Genomic DNA, 16,145 nt, shown 5'->3' with positions numbered 1-16,145 from the left:
GACTGACAGCTTTCAGAGGGGAGGGAGGAAGTGGGGACTGGATGAAAGAAGGTGAAGGGGTTAGCCAAAGAATATATATACATAACCCACAGACACACAGACAATGATGTGGTGATGGCCAGAGGGAAGGGGGAGTTGGGGCTGGGAAAAGTGGGGCAAAGCTGGGTTGGGGGGAGTGGGAATATCTGCAATAGTGTCAAGAAGAAAAATAAGCAAACCATAGTGAGCCATCAGTGGGCTACTTAGCTGCTCCAGAATGCCTCAAAACATATTATTAGTCTTTTTCTTACCCTGAGGCATTCTGGAATACCAGAGTCCAAACCAGCACAAAGTAGTGTGTTTCCAGAAAGGGAAATTCAAACTGAGAAATTACAAAAGAAAATTGAATCCACCAGACAAATTTTTAGCAAGAAATTAACATATGCTGCATTTTCAAATATGCCCAAATATCCATATTTTCAATTAAACCTTTATTAAATATTGAGATCAGTTGAGTTTCCATCAATATTACACATGTCCTGCAACATTGTAATCATACATATTTCATTAACTATATATCCACAGCTTTGTAATACATTTCCACTTGGACTTCCTGTCATTGGGGCTTATATTAGCATATAGGCACTTGGAGACCATGAGAAAGGGAAGGAAAAGCTTCATAGCCATAACATGCTTTCATTCTTGCTGTCAGCAAGTGGTTCAAGACATGTAATTGAAAAGCAATAGTGGCCTGAAATACTGCATTAGATGAGAAAAATACAGTGGCAGATTCATAACAGAGAAAAGAAAGCATAACATATTGTTTATCACAAGTAATTACAGAATTTTCAAATTTTTTAATCCATTAGTTATCATTTCACCAAATTTCCTGTCTTTCTCTGCATTAAAAAAAGAGTTCTTACATTTGTTTCTATAAAATACTTGTTATCTGGTAGAATTTTTAAATCCAGAGCACAGACACAGTAAGAGGCACAGACAGGCAGCTGTCAAGTTACAAACCAATGATTCTGTGTTCTGTTATTTACTTGCTTAATTTCTGACCTTGCCTTTCGAGCCATCTCTTCAATTTGTATGGATGCTACATGTACTTAACCTTCACCTTCATTTTTTTCTTAACCATTTTTCAGATCATACTTGTCTTAACTTGACCAGTTAGAGTCAGCCAAGGTCACCATGAAATGTCAGTGCCAAAATAGATTTGCAAAAGCAAAACTAGGGATAAGATGAGATTTTTTTTGCCTAGAGAACATGGGCAGACTTCCACGATCTGGCCTTTGAGCAAAAGGAAATTGGGAGCAGAGTTAGGATCAAATATAGGGTCATCAAAGCAAGGGATGATAGATACAAGTGAATGAATGTGAGTTAACATCCATGGGCAAAACTGAGGCCAAAGCTATAAAAGGTTTGACAACTAGGGTGGATGCAGACAAATCCTATGGACAATATTTCCTTGTTATCAGGCATCTTTTGAAGGCATATAGCCTCAATCCCTTATAAATGCTTCTATCAGCATGAAAAGCATAAATCTCTGTAAATTAAATTCCTCCCATGATGCTTAGCCTGACATAAGTGCTTACAAGTAGTCTAAAGAATGTGGTAAAATACAAGTCCATGATCATTTATATGTAATTCCAAAATACAAAAGGATTCAAAATGGAAAGATATTTATAACTCATTTGATATCAAAATCTGATATAAACAATAAAGGTTATTTATAGTCTATATTTATTTTTCTTAGAGTGAATATTTATATATTTTGCTGAAGAAATATTATTGCATTTGATTATGAAGCATTGTCCCACACTCCAGTGAGGATATTATATAACCTTTGGTACACACATTGGATTACCTTACTAAAACCTGAAAAATTCTGAATTTAAAAATACAATTGGTCCCAAGAATCAGGTAAGGAAGGGATGTGGACCTGTATTAAAAGCAGTATATGAGTGCTGGAATCATATACAATAATTTGTTCCTTTATACTGTTCTGTATTTCCAATATTTTTTATCATTTTATAAATATAAAAATATTCTAATAAAATACCTACTTATCACAGGTATTTTAGAACATCTATCTACCTATATTCTTTTCACAATTAATTTATTATAATACTTGAAAAAATAAAACACAGTTCTCTAAACATTATACTATATATAAATCAGGCTTTGCATCAATAGAAACTTTCTTTTATTTTAATTTTTCCAAATGAGGATTCCAAATGAGAAATATTACATATAATTTTTTTTCTCCCAACCATTCATTTCCTTTAAGGAGTAACTTGAAGCCAACATGCTTGTTTTTAGAGGAAATTCATGTATGGTGTAACATTGCTTTTATTATTATTATTATTATTGTTGTTCAATTACAGTTGCCCCCATTTTTACCCCATTACTTTCCTCCACCCTACCCAACCCAAATACCCACATTCAATCCTCTGCCCCCCCACTGCTGCTTTTGTCCATGAGTCCTTTATACATGTCCCTTGACCATCCTTCCTCTTCTTTTCTGTTATCAGCCTCCCCACACCCTTGGTCACTGACAATGCTTTTTAAATTTGTCTGCCAAAACAGAAGAGAATGAACAGGTACTCCCAGAGGCTTGGGTGCATAAACCCTGTCTGTTCAGTTCTCCACTGTATCCTAGGTGCCTAATTCAGGGCCTGGCAGGACTGACCAAATGAGTGAAAAGAAAATAAATAAGCTCATAACTAATGTTCTTTATAGACCATCATCTGAAAACAATCCTGCTTGCAATGTTTTAATTTCTCATGGACACACATTATTTACATGACCCTTTAGGTATTAATCAGTAACTCCTAGAATCAGGGATTTTCTCAGTGGTCAATCTAACATTTCCCAAATGGCCTAGGAGTTTTTAGGCCAAAGTGATGAGGAAAATAAGGGGAAGGAAATACCAGTGGTTTGAATTTTTCTATACTTATCCTTGTAGCCAAATCAAACTTTATATATTAGAAACCTAGAGTAGAATCATGGAGCTAGGTGTGGCCTACCGAGGAAGTGTGTGTGTGTGTGTGTGTGTGTGTGTGTGTGTGTAAACTTTTGATTTTTTTAAACTATGCAAATTGCTTGAAGCTAAAGGTTCATAGCTTGAAAGAAACAGGCAAAAACTGAATTGATCTCCATGCTGATGAAAAGCAGAACTAAACTGATATGATATCATCCTAGTAGGCCCATTGAAAATGGGGTGGGCTAAGTCAATTAAATTCTTAGTTGACAAGGCTGAATTAAGTGTGAAAGGCTTAAGAAAAATGTTCTTCTCCTAAGAAGAATGGAAAGCTTGCTTCTGCCCATTCTTCTACAACTATTGTGGAAGAGAAATCAGATGCATCTTGAACCATAATGCTCAGCAAAGAAGTGTCTTTCAATGAATCCTGACAACAGGCAGGAGCCCTGGACAATGCTCTTGACAACACAATACTCTTTTACTTGAAAGCACTGCTCTTTATGTTCAAAGTCTAGCCTGTATGTAGGCAGAGCCATTACTGTAAAGTAAAGAGGACTGCAAAAGATTCTTCTGCTATCCAGTCATTCAAAAATATTTATATCAAGGAGCTACAATTGTCCAGGCTCTTGCCTGGGAGATACAGAACAGCACAGTGAGAGAAGAACAGAGAAAATTACCACTCACTTGCTGTGATTTGATCTCAGAATATAACAGGAAGAAACTAAAATGTCCCACCCTGCCCATGCCCCCAGCCTCATCTGCGGCTAGCAGATGCCTAAATGACCAATGGTAGTATTTCATCTTATTAGCTAAAAGTTAGGTTGCCTGCTACAAGGTCCCTTTGAGCTGCATTAGTCATTTCTCCTTCATGTTGCAGAAGTTCCCCATCCTCTCTTAGAGCAGGATTTGACAGGAATGGGATCAAAGAAAGTTGAAGGCGTCCAGGGAACCTGGCAAGGAAGTTAGGAGAGTAGGAGAGGAAAGGCTTTGTTTTCCACAAGAGAAAACAAAAAGAATGAAGGCAGCAGGTAGGGGTAGAGAACACCAAGAACAAATTGCTAGCTTTAACAATTTTGCCAAGGATTGACTTTGCAATAGATACTAAAGCCTGGAAATGGGTTGGGGCAGTAGGGCACCTGAGTAAAATGTACCCACAGAGGAGAGGAGACAGACAAATATGTGGAGGATACTGCAAGACAAATTCATCTGCTCAAGATTCATGAAGTTGTTCCTACTTTTCTTTATGGCAACTGTAATTCAGACCACTGAAATATATGTCTTTACTCCCTTTCCCACTTCCCTTGACTCCTGGACAGGTGCCCAGAACCACCAAGATCTCTTTTCTAGTCTGAGGACTACTTGGGACTGTATGATTATAAAACAGGAAGGCATATGGGATATGGCTCTTGCACTTTAATGAAATCAAAGCCACAAATAATGTCTATGAAAGGCTTCTCACACATAAAGTGTCACTTATGGTCATAAATTTGTGCAATTATAGAAGAGATTAATCCACATTTTGAGCTTGATGTTGATGGATCTCTCTCTCTCTCTCTCTCTCTCTCTCTCTCTCTCTCTCTCTCTCTCTCACACACACACACACACACACATTTCTACCATCATCATCATAAAAAGATACCTAAAATACCAATATGTCTGTCTAAACTTGTCCACTCTTGCAATGTGAAGCATCCAAAACATCCTTTGACAAATAATTAGAAAATATCGCCACCAAAGGCCAATTATTTTTAAATCAAGAAAAATTCTACATCCTAGCTTTAGTCTGCACCCTGACTCTGGGCACAAACTCAGCATCTAGTTTTAATTAGCCATCTTATAAATGTGTGAGAAAACTTGTAAGAGGATATTGATGTGAAAGCATGGGTGATAGAACACACACATCCCCAGTAGTGGAAAAACTCCATAAAGCTCCTTTGCTTTCCAGAAGGTCATCTTCACATTACAGATAACAGCACATTTACTGTCTTCAGTGAAAGGAACACACCTGACAGGCTAGTTTTAGAGCATGCCAGGGACTTCAATGAGGGCTACCCCCACAGAAGACTCTTATCATCAGGCTTTGCTTGTGTCAGCCCCAGGAAGAGGGCTTAAGGCAAAATCCAACAAGTTCAATCAGTTTCAGCTTCACAAAGCCAGAAAAACACCCAGCTAGATTTGCCTTCATGAGATAACACTTTTAAATATACTTAGGGTGTCTCATTCAACAAGATCCCTGTGTTTGCATCTGATCTGTTCATGGCAATATAACACATGCATAAAACAGAGCAACTGTGTTTGTTTTAATAAGGCCATTCTGAGTAGCTGTTTAATGATACATGGTGTTAAATGAAAACTACAGGTGTTCCAAATGCAAACCTTATGGCCCAGGGCCCCCCTTATTACTGCTTCACAATTAACAGCCAACTGCTCTTAGGCTGAGCAAAGAATTGCCACCACTACCATTACATTATTTCTTAATTTCATTCTCTGTGGAATTGTCTTCCCCCAAAGGAAAAACCTGCTTGGCATGAGATAGCATAATAGCAACAAAACTAAAAGGGAAGTAGAACACAAACCACTCCCTGTCCAACCACAGGCAGCAGTCAGTTAAGGGGCAAAGAGCCAGGTGAAAGGCTCAGCCTTTTGAGGAATCTTCCAGAGTGACTTGATGGTCAAACTTAGCAAAGTCTTGCTGAAACTACTGGTGTTCATATTCCATTAACTCTTTCTTCTTCACGATTCTCCAAGCTCTATTATTCTGCTATGCCAAATTACCAAAAAGGTACCTAACTGGATCCTATCACTCTGAGCTTTACTTTTACACAACCATAATTTAACTTCGTATCTTTAGCTTTCACTGAGGGTGCATATAATAAGCAGCAAAGGAGGAAGCCTTCTGTATCTCATGTGAAATTATCCGATAGCATCAGTCATTACATAGTTCAATACCCTTTATTTACATAAAGATGCCTGAGACAATTTGATTAGACCTCAGGAAGAAGTTTATCTTTCCATACCAATGGGTATTTCTACAAAACTAGTAGTTTTTTATTCTGGCTGTGCATTAGAATTGTCTAACAGAAAACATATTTGCATGCCAGCTCCATTCTAAACCAGTTACATTTGGATTTCTAGGAGTGGGCTCTGAGCTGGGCTGTCGAACTGTGCAGCTTCAGGGGTCACCATTCACAATGTGCTTGGCCAAGTTCCAGGATTATATTCTGAAGCCAAGATTGAGAACCACTGCCCCAGAAAATGAGAGTTTTATAATTCACTGCTTTTGCCTTTTCATTTGGGTTACTAAGAAGCTCAAAAGTAATTGTATTGAATTGCAATAGTTTTCCTCTGCTTGAATTTTTCAATATAATTTTCCCTTTAGTTCCCTTTATGTTATTGGTTTTACCAGTATTTTAATATAAGCTATCAACTATTATTTTTGTAGATAAAGTAAAATTAAACAAGTAAATAAATAAATAAGGATTTGTTGGGATGCACAAGTAGGTCAATATACGGATGTCTAAGAATCACCTCAAACTTAAGATGGCCAAAAATGAACTCCTGGTTCCCTTCATACTAGCTCTTCCCCAAGTCCTCCCCATTGCAGTCACCCAGTTTCTCAAAAGTCATCCTTGACTCTTCTCTTTCATCCCATATCTTGTGAATAGCACCAAGTCCTGCTATTTATACTTTCAAAATATCTGTAAAATCCAATTACTTCTCACCATTTAAACTGCTACAAGTTTTTTTGTTTTGCTTTTAGTTGGAGATAGGTTGTTTTTTCTTCTTTTTATTTGGTTGGGGGAGCTCAAACAATCTCAGACTCTCTGGAACTTCCAGAAATAAATATTTCTTGCTCAAGTTATGTGAATGCTAGAGCTCAGCTGCACTCTGCAGGGCTCCACTGGGATGAGGTTAGTCCCATATGTCTACAAAGGACCAGGCTGAAGGCTATACTATTCTCATGGTGGAAAACAGAAGGTGAGGGGTGGTAGAACCAAACCACTACAAGTACATTTGAAGCTCTGCTCTGATAGGATATTGGTTACTCTTCTCACATTTAATTGGCCAAATCAAGTCACATGGCCAAACCCAAGGTTAAAGGGAAAGGAAAATGCACTCAGCATATAGGAAATCTTGTCAAGGAAGACACAAATACTTAAGAACAAATGTTCAATTACTACACGCTCCTAATTGGTATCCCAGTTTCTACCCCTGTTCCCTTTATTTTTTTCCTCAACACAGCCTCCAGAAGATTCTTATGAAAATTCAAAACTGGTAATGTAACTCTCTTGCTTATAACCCTCCAATGGCTCCCATCACATTTAAAATAAAAAATAAATTCTTTGTTTAAAATTCCCCTTATGATCTGTTCCCTGCTTACCTCTATAGTTCCCTCTCATAACACTCCCCTCTTTACAAAATCTATTCTAGCCACATTGATCTTCAAACATAACTCCCTCACCCCTAAGGCCTTTTCACTGGCTATCTCCTTTACCTGAAAAAGTCTTCCATTTGCTCTCTCTGGTCTGGTTCCTCTTGTCATTCAAAACTAAATTTAACCATCACCTCCTCAGAGAAACCTACTCTGACAACATAATGTAAGGTTGCTTCCCCGAGTCATTTTTTATTGCATAACCCTATTTTAATTACCTGCATATCATGTATCACTATCAGAAATTACCTATATTATTTTACTCATGGCTCTCTCAAGTTTAAGCTATATGAGGGCAAAGACATAGTTTCATTCACTCTTTTATCTACAACATCTAGACTAGCATGTGGAAAATAGTAGGTACTCAATATTTGTTGAACAATTCAATCACTCTCCAAGTATGTTTATATTTGTAAATCTTTATAATAAAAATAGTGGGTTCATCAAGCATTGATAGGGGATTGGCCTACATGACCTTTCAAGGAATTTCACAATCATTGCCACTTTTGATCCTCACAATAACCCTGTATAGTTTCCAGGGAAATGTATTAATACAGATGAAGAAACTGCTTTATAATTTGGTCCAGGATAAAGGAGAGATGACAATTGAAAATGCCTTTGCCAACTAATTTTTAGCATGCAGAGAGATGTAAGCAGTATGAGCTGAGATATTCAGATTTCATACTTTTCCCTCCAATCCATTTAACACAATCAGGCACTTACACTGATGCTGTGTACCAGCCCCAGCCAGGCACCATGCCCTAACCACTTCTTTTTTCCTCATAATCCAGACTTCCCTAGCCTATATGCCTTCACTCAGCTGAGTATGGTCAGAGAAATCCCTATGATTGGATAGTTTGTTCTCCTCCTTCTGAAGGAAAACAATCTCCAAAAATAAATGAGGTAAGATTCTCTGGTATAATGCATTGGATCCAGTGATACCATAGTGAGGGGCATGTCTGACCATTTCCCTGTCTATCAATAAACAGAGAGAGAAATAGATGGGCCAGCTTTACCATCTTACAAAAAAAAAGCAGTGTTTTCAATATGGTCTCCAATATAAAATTCTGCTTGGGGACCTGATGGCCATAGAAATCATTTCAGGAAGATAAGAATAAACTCATTTATGGGCAAGCAGCATGCTTTTTGATTGGTAACATTTATTAAAGTGTGATCCAATAAATAAGCCAGACTTCCACTATGTGTAACTGTCTGCAGAACAGACTTCATGTAGAGACTGAGCCTGTTGAAGCATGTCCAAATCTTCTACCTTCCATCTGTCAGTGCTTAGAGATCTTCACAGAGAGCCTTGCTTCTATTGGTTCTGCTAATAGAGCTGCTGCTTGCCTCTGGCTTCTCAAGAACCCTGCCTCATTCTAGGGAAGATTGCCCACTTTGTCCTTATTTGTTCTCACTAAGAAAGTCAGATAAAGGAAAATAACTTGGCTTAATGAGACAATAAGATATTAGTAAGTTTCAGAAAACACTTTTAATCTTAAATTTGGGGAACACTATGCTCAAGGAAAGGTAAAGAGGAAAACAAATTATCAATATATGGCCCTGTTTAGAAAATAGGAAATACATGATGATGTAGGACTTCAACAGTGTTTACCTCTCAAACCTCCCATCTCTAATTGCCACCACCCCTTATGTAGGTCCCAGTATAATTCTGTCTGTTCCAAATGAGAATTCCCATGAGAAAAGCATAATATGTTAGGGTACAGGTATACAAACTAGCATAACTATAACATAAAATTGTGTATGAGTGAAGAGAAATATAAGTTTAGAGAAATAAAAAAGGGTCTGATCATGCAAGATGTTACATGGAAGGTTGAGGAGTTTGGACATTCATTTAATGTTAATTCTTGACCTAGCCAAGGGAAGTTGGTGGGCAGTGGTGAATATGACAAAAAAAAGCTAATTGAGAATATTAGTTCTGACACTAGGTACAGTAAGCTGTTTATAGGAATTTGAGCAATACCAACAAGTCTCCATTATTTGTCAATACCTTCCCCCAACTGACCCAGTCACTACCACACCTGAAATCCCCAAGACAATATAACAACAACAATATCAGTCACTAAGCTTTACTGAGAACTTATATTCCAGAATCTATTCTAAGCACATCACATATATTACTACTCACTCCTTTAGAAATTGTTATCTAGAGAGTAATACATTAATCCATTATCAGCCATTAACATCTAAATATTCACTAAATCATCATATTAATGAAGAGTGGTATGCAAAGAAGTAACATGATGAAAAAACTTTCCAAAATATTAATTTGATAGCTATGTACAGAAACAATTAGGACTAGAAAGAAGCTAGCGACCTTCACATGAGTTAGGAGGCTGCTTTATAGAAAAGCCTATTGCCAAATAAAAGATTGACTTGTAAGTGATATATCCTGTAAGTTTTATAAATTTGGAGATATATATGTATAATATATGTATGTGTGTATGTATGTATGTACGTATACACACATATACTCTATGTACATACTAGAAAACAAGCCAAATCAGATGGTCCCTTTTAAGCAGGAAATGAATAGCTGTGAGTATGCAAAGAGAGGCCCAAAACTAAGTTACAGAGTTAGTTTTAGAACTAGAGAGAGAGAATTTGCTTTGCATAGGAAATTTGTAATACCTTTATATTCCTCCTGAAATTACAGAGGGAAAAATTTAAAAAGGGAAGTGGCGTGAAGAGAGGGCAAGGAGGCTAAGCAAAATAATGGGAGATGGTTCAGGTTACAAAAATACTTGAGGACCTTAGAAAGACAAGGATGACTATCACTCCATTTGAAATTGTTTGCATGCTTGTGATAAAAATTTCCTCAAGCTTCAGTCAGATCTTTTACATCTACATTCCTTGTGTACATGGGTTGTTGGAAAATTAAGGAGAGGAGCTGTGTAATGAGTTTTAGTCAGCATAATATAGAACAGAAATAGCATTTGAGAAGACCCTGAAGTAAAACAGACTCAGATAATAACTTGGAAAAGAATTAATTTCTCTTCTCAGATTTTAGCAGTAACATGTACACAATCTGTGGCTGCAAAGGGGAAAGAACAGAGATGGCTATTGCATCACAACATAAAACTTAGAAAAAAGAACATATGCACGTTTGTACTCTTGAAATAAGAATTGGGAAGGCAAGATGGCAGAGGAGTAAATGGCAGCCACACTAACCTCCTCCCAGGATGAATCTGGAATTACAACTAAATTGTAGAGAAATCACCTGGAACAAACAAGTGAATAATAGCATGAGAGAAGACACAACCTCAGGCAGACAGAAGAATCAGCTTTAGCACAACCTAACTGGTGAGGAGTGCAGTGCAGATTTGAGAAGGCTGGCTAGGTGCCCACAAGTGGCAGCAACAAAAGGATAATTAAGCATCCGGTTGGATCCCCCTGAGAAGTGTGGGGTCTAAACCCTGAGCTTGGATCCCCAGGCCAGAGCACCAGAGCCCAAAAAGTACACAAATAACAACCAGCAGTGAAAAGCAGCAGGGCTGCTCTCACCAGAGACAGATGGCTAGAGACACAAAGAGCTATTTAAAGGGACAACACAAAAATTTTAATTTACAGTCACTTACCCTGGGCCCTGGCAAAGGCAGGGCAGAGTGGGCTAGAGACGCCTGAGGAGAGACTGGGGATGGAAGCTTTGGGGAGAGAGTAGACACCAGGATCCCAGTGCTGAGTCATCCTCCATATGGCAACAGCCATACTACTCAGGTATACCACTCCCCTCTGAGCAGCAGCAGACTGAGGAGAAACAGTAGCCCCAACTCCAGGAGGGATTCTGCCCTGCCCTAAGGGGCTTAAGCCTGACTACTGAGTGCTGAGTGACTAGATTAACAACTGAAGGAAATAGCCACAGACATTAGATCCCTGGCAGTCTTAGAGCAGGCTACCTAAGATCAGATGGGGTGAACATCTGAAAACACCAGAGGCAAAACTAGAAAGAAAAAAAGTGGTAAATATCAGAGGCTACCAAGATGAAATTCACTGTGGTCTTCTCCATGATTTGCAATATTTTCTTTCCTGCACACCTTTTTAACATTCATTTCTTGACCATCAAGTTTGTGCATAATAAGTCATTAGATTTTATACCATAGTTTCTCTCTCTCTCCTTTCTTATAATAGTCTTAATGTCTTTACACCTTTATTAATATTGGTTTATTTGATGTTGATAGTGGAATTGAAGGGGGCAGTAATTTTTGTGGATGTGGGTTTGTTTCCTAGGTTTTGTGGTGTTGTTCTGGCAGCACCTGCACAACAGCACACAAGATATGGTGGGAGGAATGACCCTCAGTCAATCAGCTATAGGGAAGGACCCACCAAATAAGGGCCCAATAGTAATCAAAACCTAATTACATCCAGAGAGCCAACATAAATGGCATAAAGGGTATCCCAAGAGCATGAAGTTCAGGAGATCAAGGAGACTGCACCAGTGAATCTCACAGGTTTTCTACCACAGAAGTTCACACCCCAAACTCAAAGAGTCAAAACAGATCAATTTAAGAAACAGAAGCCAACAAGAAGAGTCTCATAAATAATGGGAAGACAAACAAATCATCATCGAAAGGAAAGGAGGAAACTTCATAAAGAGTGCTAAATGAAATATTGGCATGTTGACTTTCAGATAATGAGTTCAAAACAATGGTTATAAGGAAACTCAATGAGCTCAGTGAGAATTACCAAAAACTACAAGGAAACTAGGAGACACTTACTACAAACTACATCAGCATGAAAAAGGACTTAGAAACTATCAAGAGCCAAGAGGAAATGAAGAATACAATTTCTGAATTGAAGAACACAGTAGAAGGAACCAAAATCAGGTAGATGAAGCAGAGGATAGAATCAGAAAGCTGGAGGACAAGGTAGGAAAGCACCCAGAAAGAGCAAAAAAAGGAAAAAAGACCCAAAAAGCATGAAGAGGGTTTAAGGGAACTGCAGAACAACATGAAACATAATAATATCCATAAATTAGAGATACCAGAAGGAGAATAAAAGGAAAAAGGGTTAGAAAACCTGTTTGGAAAGTAATGATGTAAAACTTACCTAACATGATGAGAGAAAACATTACACAAATCCAGGAAGCACAGAGGGTCTCAATCAAGAGGAACCCACAGACGCCCACTCCAATATACATCATAATTAAAATGGCAAAATTCAAAGACAAAGAGAAAATCTTAAAATGGCAAAATTCAAAGACAAAGAGGAAATCTTAAAGACACATCAAGGGAGAAAAAGGAAGTAACATACAAGGGAGCCCCAACAAGGCTAGCAGTTGACTTTTCAATGGAAACAGTACAAGGCAGAAGGGAATGGCAAGAATAATCCAAGTAATGGAAACCAAAAGCCTGCAATAAACAATACTCTACCCAGTAAGGCACTCAATTAAAATGGAAGGCAAAATAAGGACTTTCTCAGACAAAAGAAGGCTAAAAGAATACACCTTCAACAAACCAGCATTACAAGATATGCTAAAGGGATTGCTTTAAGAAGAGGAATAAAAAGAGTAAGAGAGAGACAAACACAGGTACAGAGGGCATAAAATGGCAATAAATAACTACATATCAATAGTAACCATAAATGTAAATGGAATAAATGCTCCAATCAAAAGACATAGGGTACCTGAATGGATAAGATAACATGACCCTCACATATGTGGTCCACAAGAGACCCACCTCAGCCCTGGTGGTGTAGCTCAGGGGATTTAGCATGGGCTGTGAACCAAAGGCTCACCAGTTTGATTCTCAGTCAGGACACATGCTTAGGCTGTGGGCCAGGTCCCCAATACAGGGAACATGAGAGGCAACCACACACTGATATTTCTCTTTCTCCTTCTCCTTCCCTCTCTCTAAAAATGAATAAATAAAATCATTTAAAAAATAAAAAGAGACCCATATCAGAAAAAAAAGACCTACACAGGCTGAAAGTGAAGGGTTGGGAAAGAATATTCCAAGCAATGGACAGGGAAAAAAAATCCAGGGTAGCAATATTTATATCAGACAAAACAGACTTCAAAACAAAGTCCATAAAAAGAGACACAGAAGGACACTTCATAACACTCAAGAAAAGAATCCCTCAAGAAGACATAAACAGTGTTCGCAGCCACCATCGCTCTCTAACTCCAGCACCTCCTCCAGCTCGCCGAGCTCCAGCCAAAGGGGAAGGGGGGTAAGTAAAGAGGTCCCTATACCATGGCTTGTACAAAGCAGACTGCCCGCAAATCGACCAGTGGTAAAGCACCGAGGAAGCAACTGGCTACCAAAGCCGCTCGCAAGAGTGCGCCCTCTACTGGAGGGGTGAAGAAACCTCATCATTACAGGCCTGGTACTGTGGCACTTCGTGAAATTAGATGTTATCAGAAGTCCACTGAACTTCTGATTTGCAAACTTCCCTTCCAGCGTCTGGTGCAAGAAATTGCTCAGGACTTCAAAACAGATCTGCACTTCCAGAGTGCAGCTATTGGTGCTTTGCAGGAGGCAAATGAAGCCTATCTGGTTGGCCTTTTTGAAGACACCAACCTGTGTGCTATCCACGCCAAACGTGTAACAATTATGCCAAAAGACATCCAGCTAGCACGCCACATACATGGAGAACGTGCTTAAGAATCCACTATGATAGGAAACATTTCATTCTTTAAAAAAAAAATTCTCTTCTTCCTGTTATTGGTAGTTCTGAACGTTAGATATTTTTTTCCCATGGGGTCAAAAAGGTACCTAAGTATATGATTGCAAGTGGAAAATAGGGGACAGAAATCAGGTATTGGCCATTTTTCCATTTTCATTTGTGTGTGAATTTTTTTAATATAAATGCGGGGACATAAAGCATTAATGCAAGTCAAGGTGTTTCAGTGAACAAGTTTCAAGCAGTTCAACTTTATAACAATATAAATAAACCTATTACACTTTTCTGAACAAAGCCAGCATTTGGATTTTTTTAAAACAAGTAAATTTCTTATTGATGGCAACTAAATGGTGTTTGTAGCATTTTTATCATACAGTAGATTCCATCCATTCACTATACTTTTCTAACTGAGTTGTCCTACATGCAAGTATGTTTTTAATGTTGTCTGTCTTCTGTGCTGTTCCTGTAAGTTTGCTATTAAAATACATTAAACTATAAAAAAAGAAGACATAAACATTATAAACATATATGGACCCAACATACAAGCACACAAATACATAAGGAAAATCTTGAAGACTTTGAGAAAGATATAGACAGCAACACACTTTATTCTAGGGGATTATAACACCCCACTATCGAAAATGGATAGATCTTCCAAACAAAATATCAACAAGGATATTGCAGCAATAAACAATACCCTGAATCAGTGGGACTTAACTGATATATACACAACCTTTCATCCCAAAGAAGCTAAATACACATTCTTTTCAAATGCATATGGAACATTTCCAGAGGTAGATCACATGATAGGACACAAAACAAGTCTCAACAAATTCAAGAAATTTGAAATCATATCAAGCATTTTCTCAGAGCACAAGGGCCTGAAAATAGAAACCAACCTCAAGGGAAAAAATCAAAAACACTCAAATTCATGGAGATTGAATAGCATGCTATAAAACAATTAATGGGTTAAATGAGATCAAGAAAGAAATAAAAAAGTCCCTGGAAACAAATGAAAATGAACACACAACAGTCCAAAACTTATGGGACAGACCAAAAGCTGTCAGGAGAGGGACATTCATAGTGATACAGGCCTACTTAAAAAAGATAGAAATATTTCAAATACATAACCTAACCCTACACCTACAAGAACTGGAGGAACAACAACAAACAAAACCCAGAGTGAGTAGAAGGAAGGACATAACCAAGATCAAAGCAGAATGAAATGACATAGAGACTAAAAGCACAATTCTAAGGATCAATAAATCCAGAAGCTGGTTCTTTGAAAAGATAAACAAAATCAACAAGCCCTTCAGCAGACACATCAAGAAAAAAAAGAAAGAGGACACAAATAAACAAAATCAGAAATGAAAGAGGAGAGATTACAACTGATACCACAGAAACACAAAAGATTGTAAGAAATTACTACAAAGAACTATATGACAAGAAATTTGAAAACCTAGGTGAAATGGACAAATTTCTAGAAAAATACAATCTTCCAAAACTGAGTAATGAAGAAACAGAAAGCCTAAACAGACTGATAACAACTAGTGGAATCAAAGGAGTAGTCAAAAACTCCTAGCACAGAAAAATCCCTGGACCAGATGGTTTCACAGGAGAACTTTATGAAACATTTAAGGAAGAGCTAACCCCTATCCTTCACTGACTATTCCAAAAAAAAATCCAGGAAGCAGAAAGACTCCCAAAATCTTCTTCTGAAGCCAGCGTCATCCTACGCCCAAAATCAGATAAAGACATAACAAAGAAAGAAAACTTCAGGCCAATATCTCTGATGAACATAGATACTGAAGTCCTCAACAAAATATTGGCAAACTGCATCCAGCTATACATTAAAAAGATCATACACCGTGATCAAGTAGGATTCATCCCACGGATGCAAGGATCATACAATATTTACAAATCAACTAGCATAATACCTCACATGATCAAAAGGAAAGACATTATCATATCAATAGATGCAAAAAAATTTTAAAGTACAGCACCCATTTATGACAATCACACTCAGCAAAGTGGGAGTAGACGGAGCATACCTCAACATAATAAAGGCAATATATGAGAAACCTACAGCCAACCACATACTCAAAGGGC

The 16,145-nt window shown here is 37.9% G+C and overlaps 1 protein-coding gene across 1 annotated transcript; it reads left to right on the top strand.

Annotated features, from left to right (window-relative positions):
- Positions 1–13,529: 13,529 nt before the first annotated feature.
- LOC123827825 (histone H3.3A-like) lies at positions 13,530–14,539 on the top strand. Its single transcript, XM_045852307.1, has one exon. It carries the CDS (start codon positions 13,607–13,609, stop codon positions 14,015–14,017), a length of 411 nt encoding a protein of 136 aa, XP_045708263.1. The 5' UTR covers positions 13,530–13,606; the 3' UTR covers positions 14,018–14,539.
- The last annotated feature ends 1,606 nt before the right edge of the window (positions 14,540–16,145 follow it).

Source organism: Phyllostomus hastatus, unplaced genomic scaffold (assembly GCF_019186645.2).
Source record: "Phyllostomus hastatus isolate PE091 unplaced genomic scaffold, TTU_PhHast_1.1 phas_contig_90, whole genome shotgun sequence".
In the NCBI taxonomy this organism is placed as follows: Eukaryota; Metazoa; Chordata; class Mammalia; order Chiroptera; family Phyllostomidae; genus Phyllostomus; species Phyllostomus hastatus.
The sequence above is the reverse complement of the archived record's forward strand: the minus strand, read 5'-3'. Positions and strand labels throughout refer to the sequence as shown.

Coding starts and splice junctions, on each gene's coding strand:
- LOC123827825 (XM_045852307.1), top strand. CDS start 13,607: ATGGCTTGTACAAAGCAGACTGCCCGCAAATCGACCAGTGGTAAAGCA.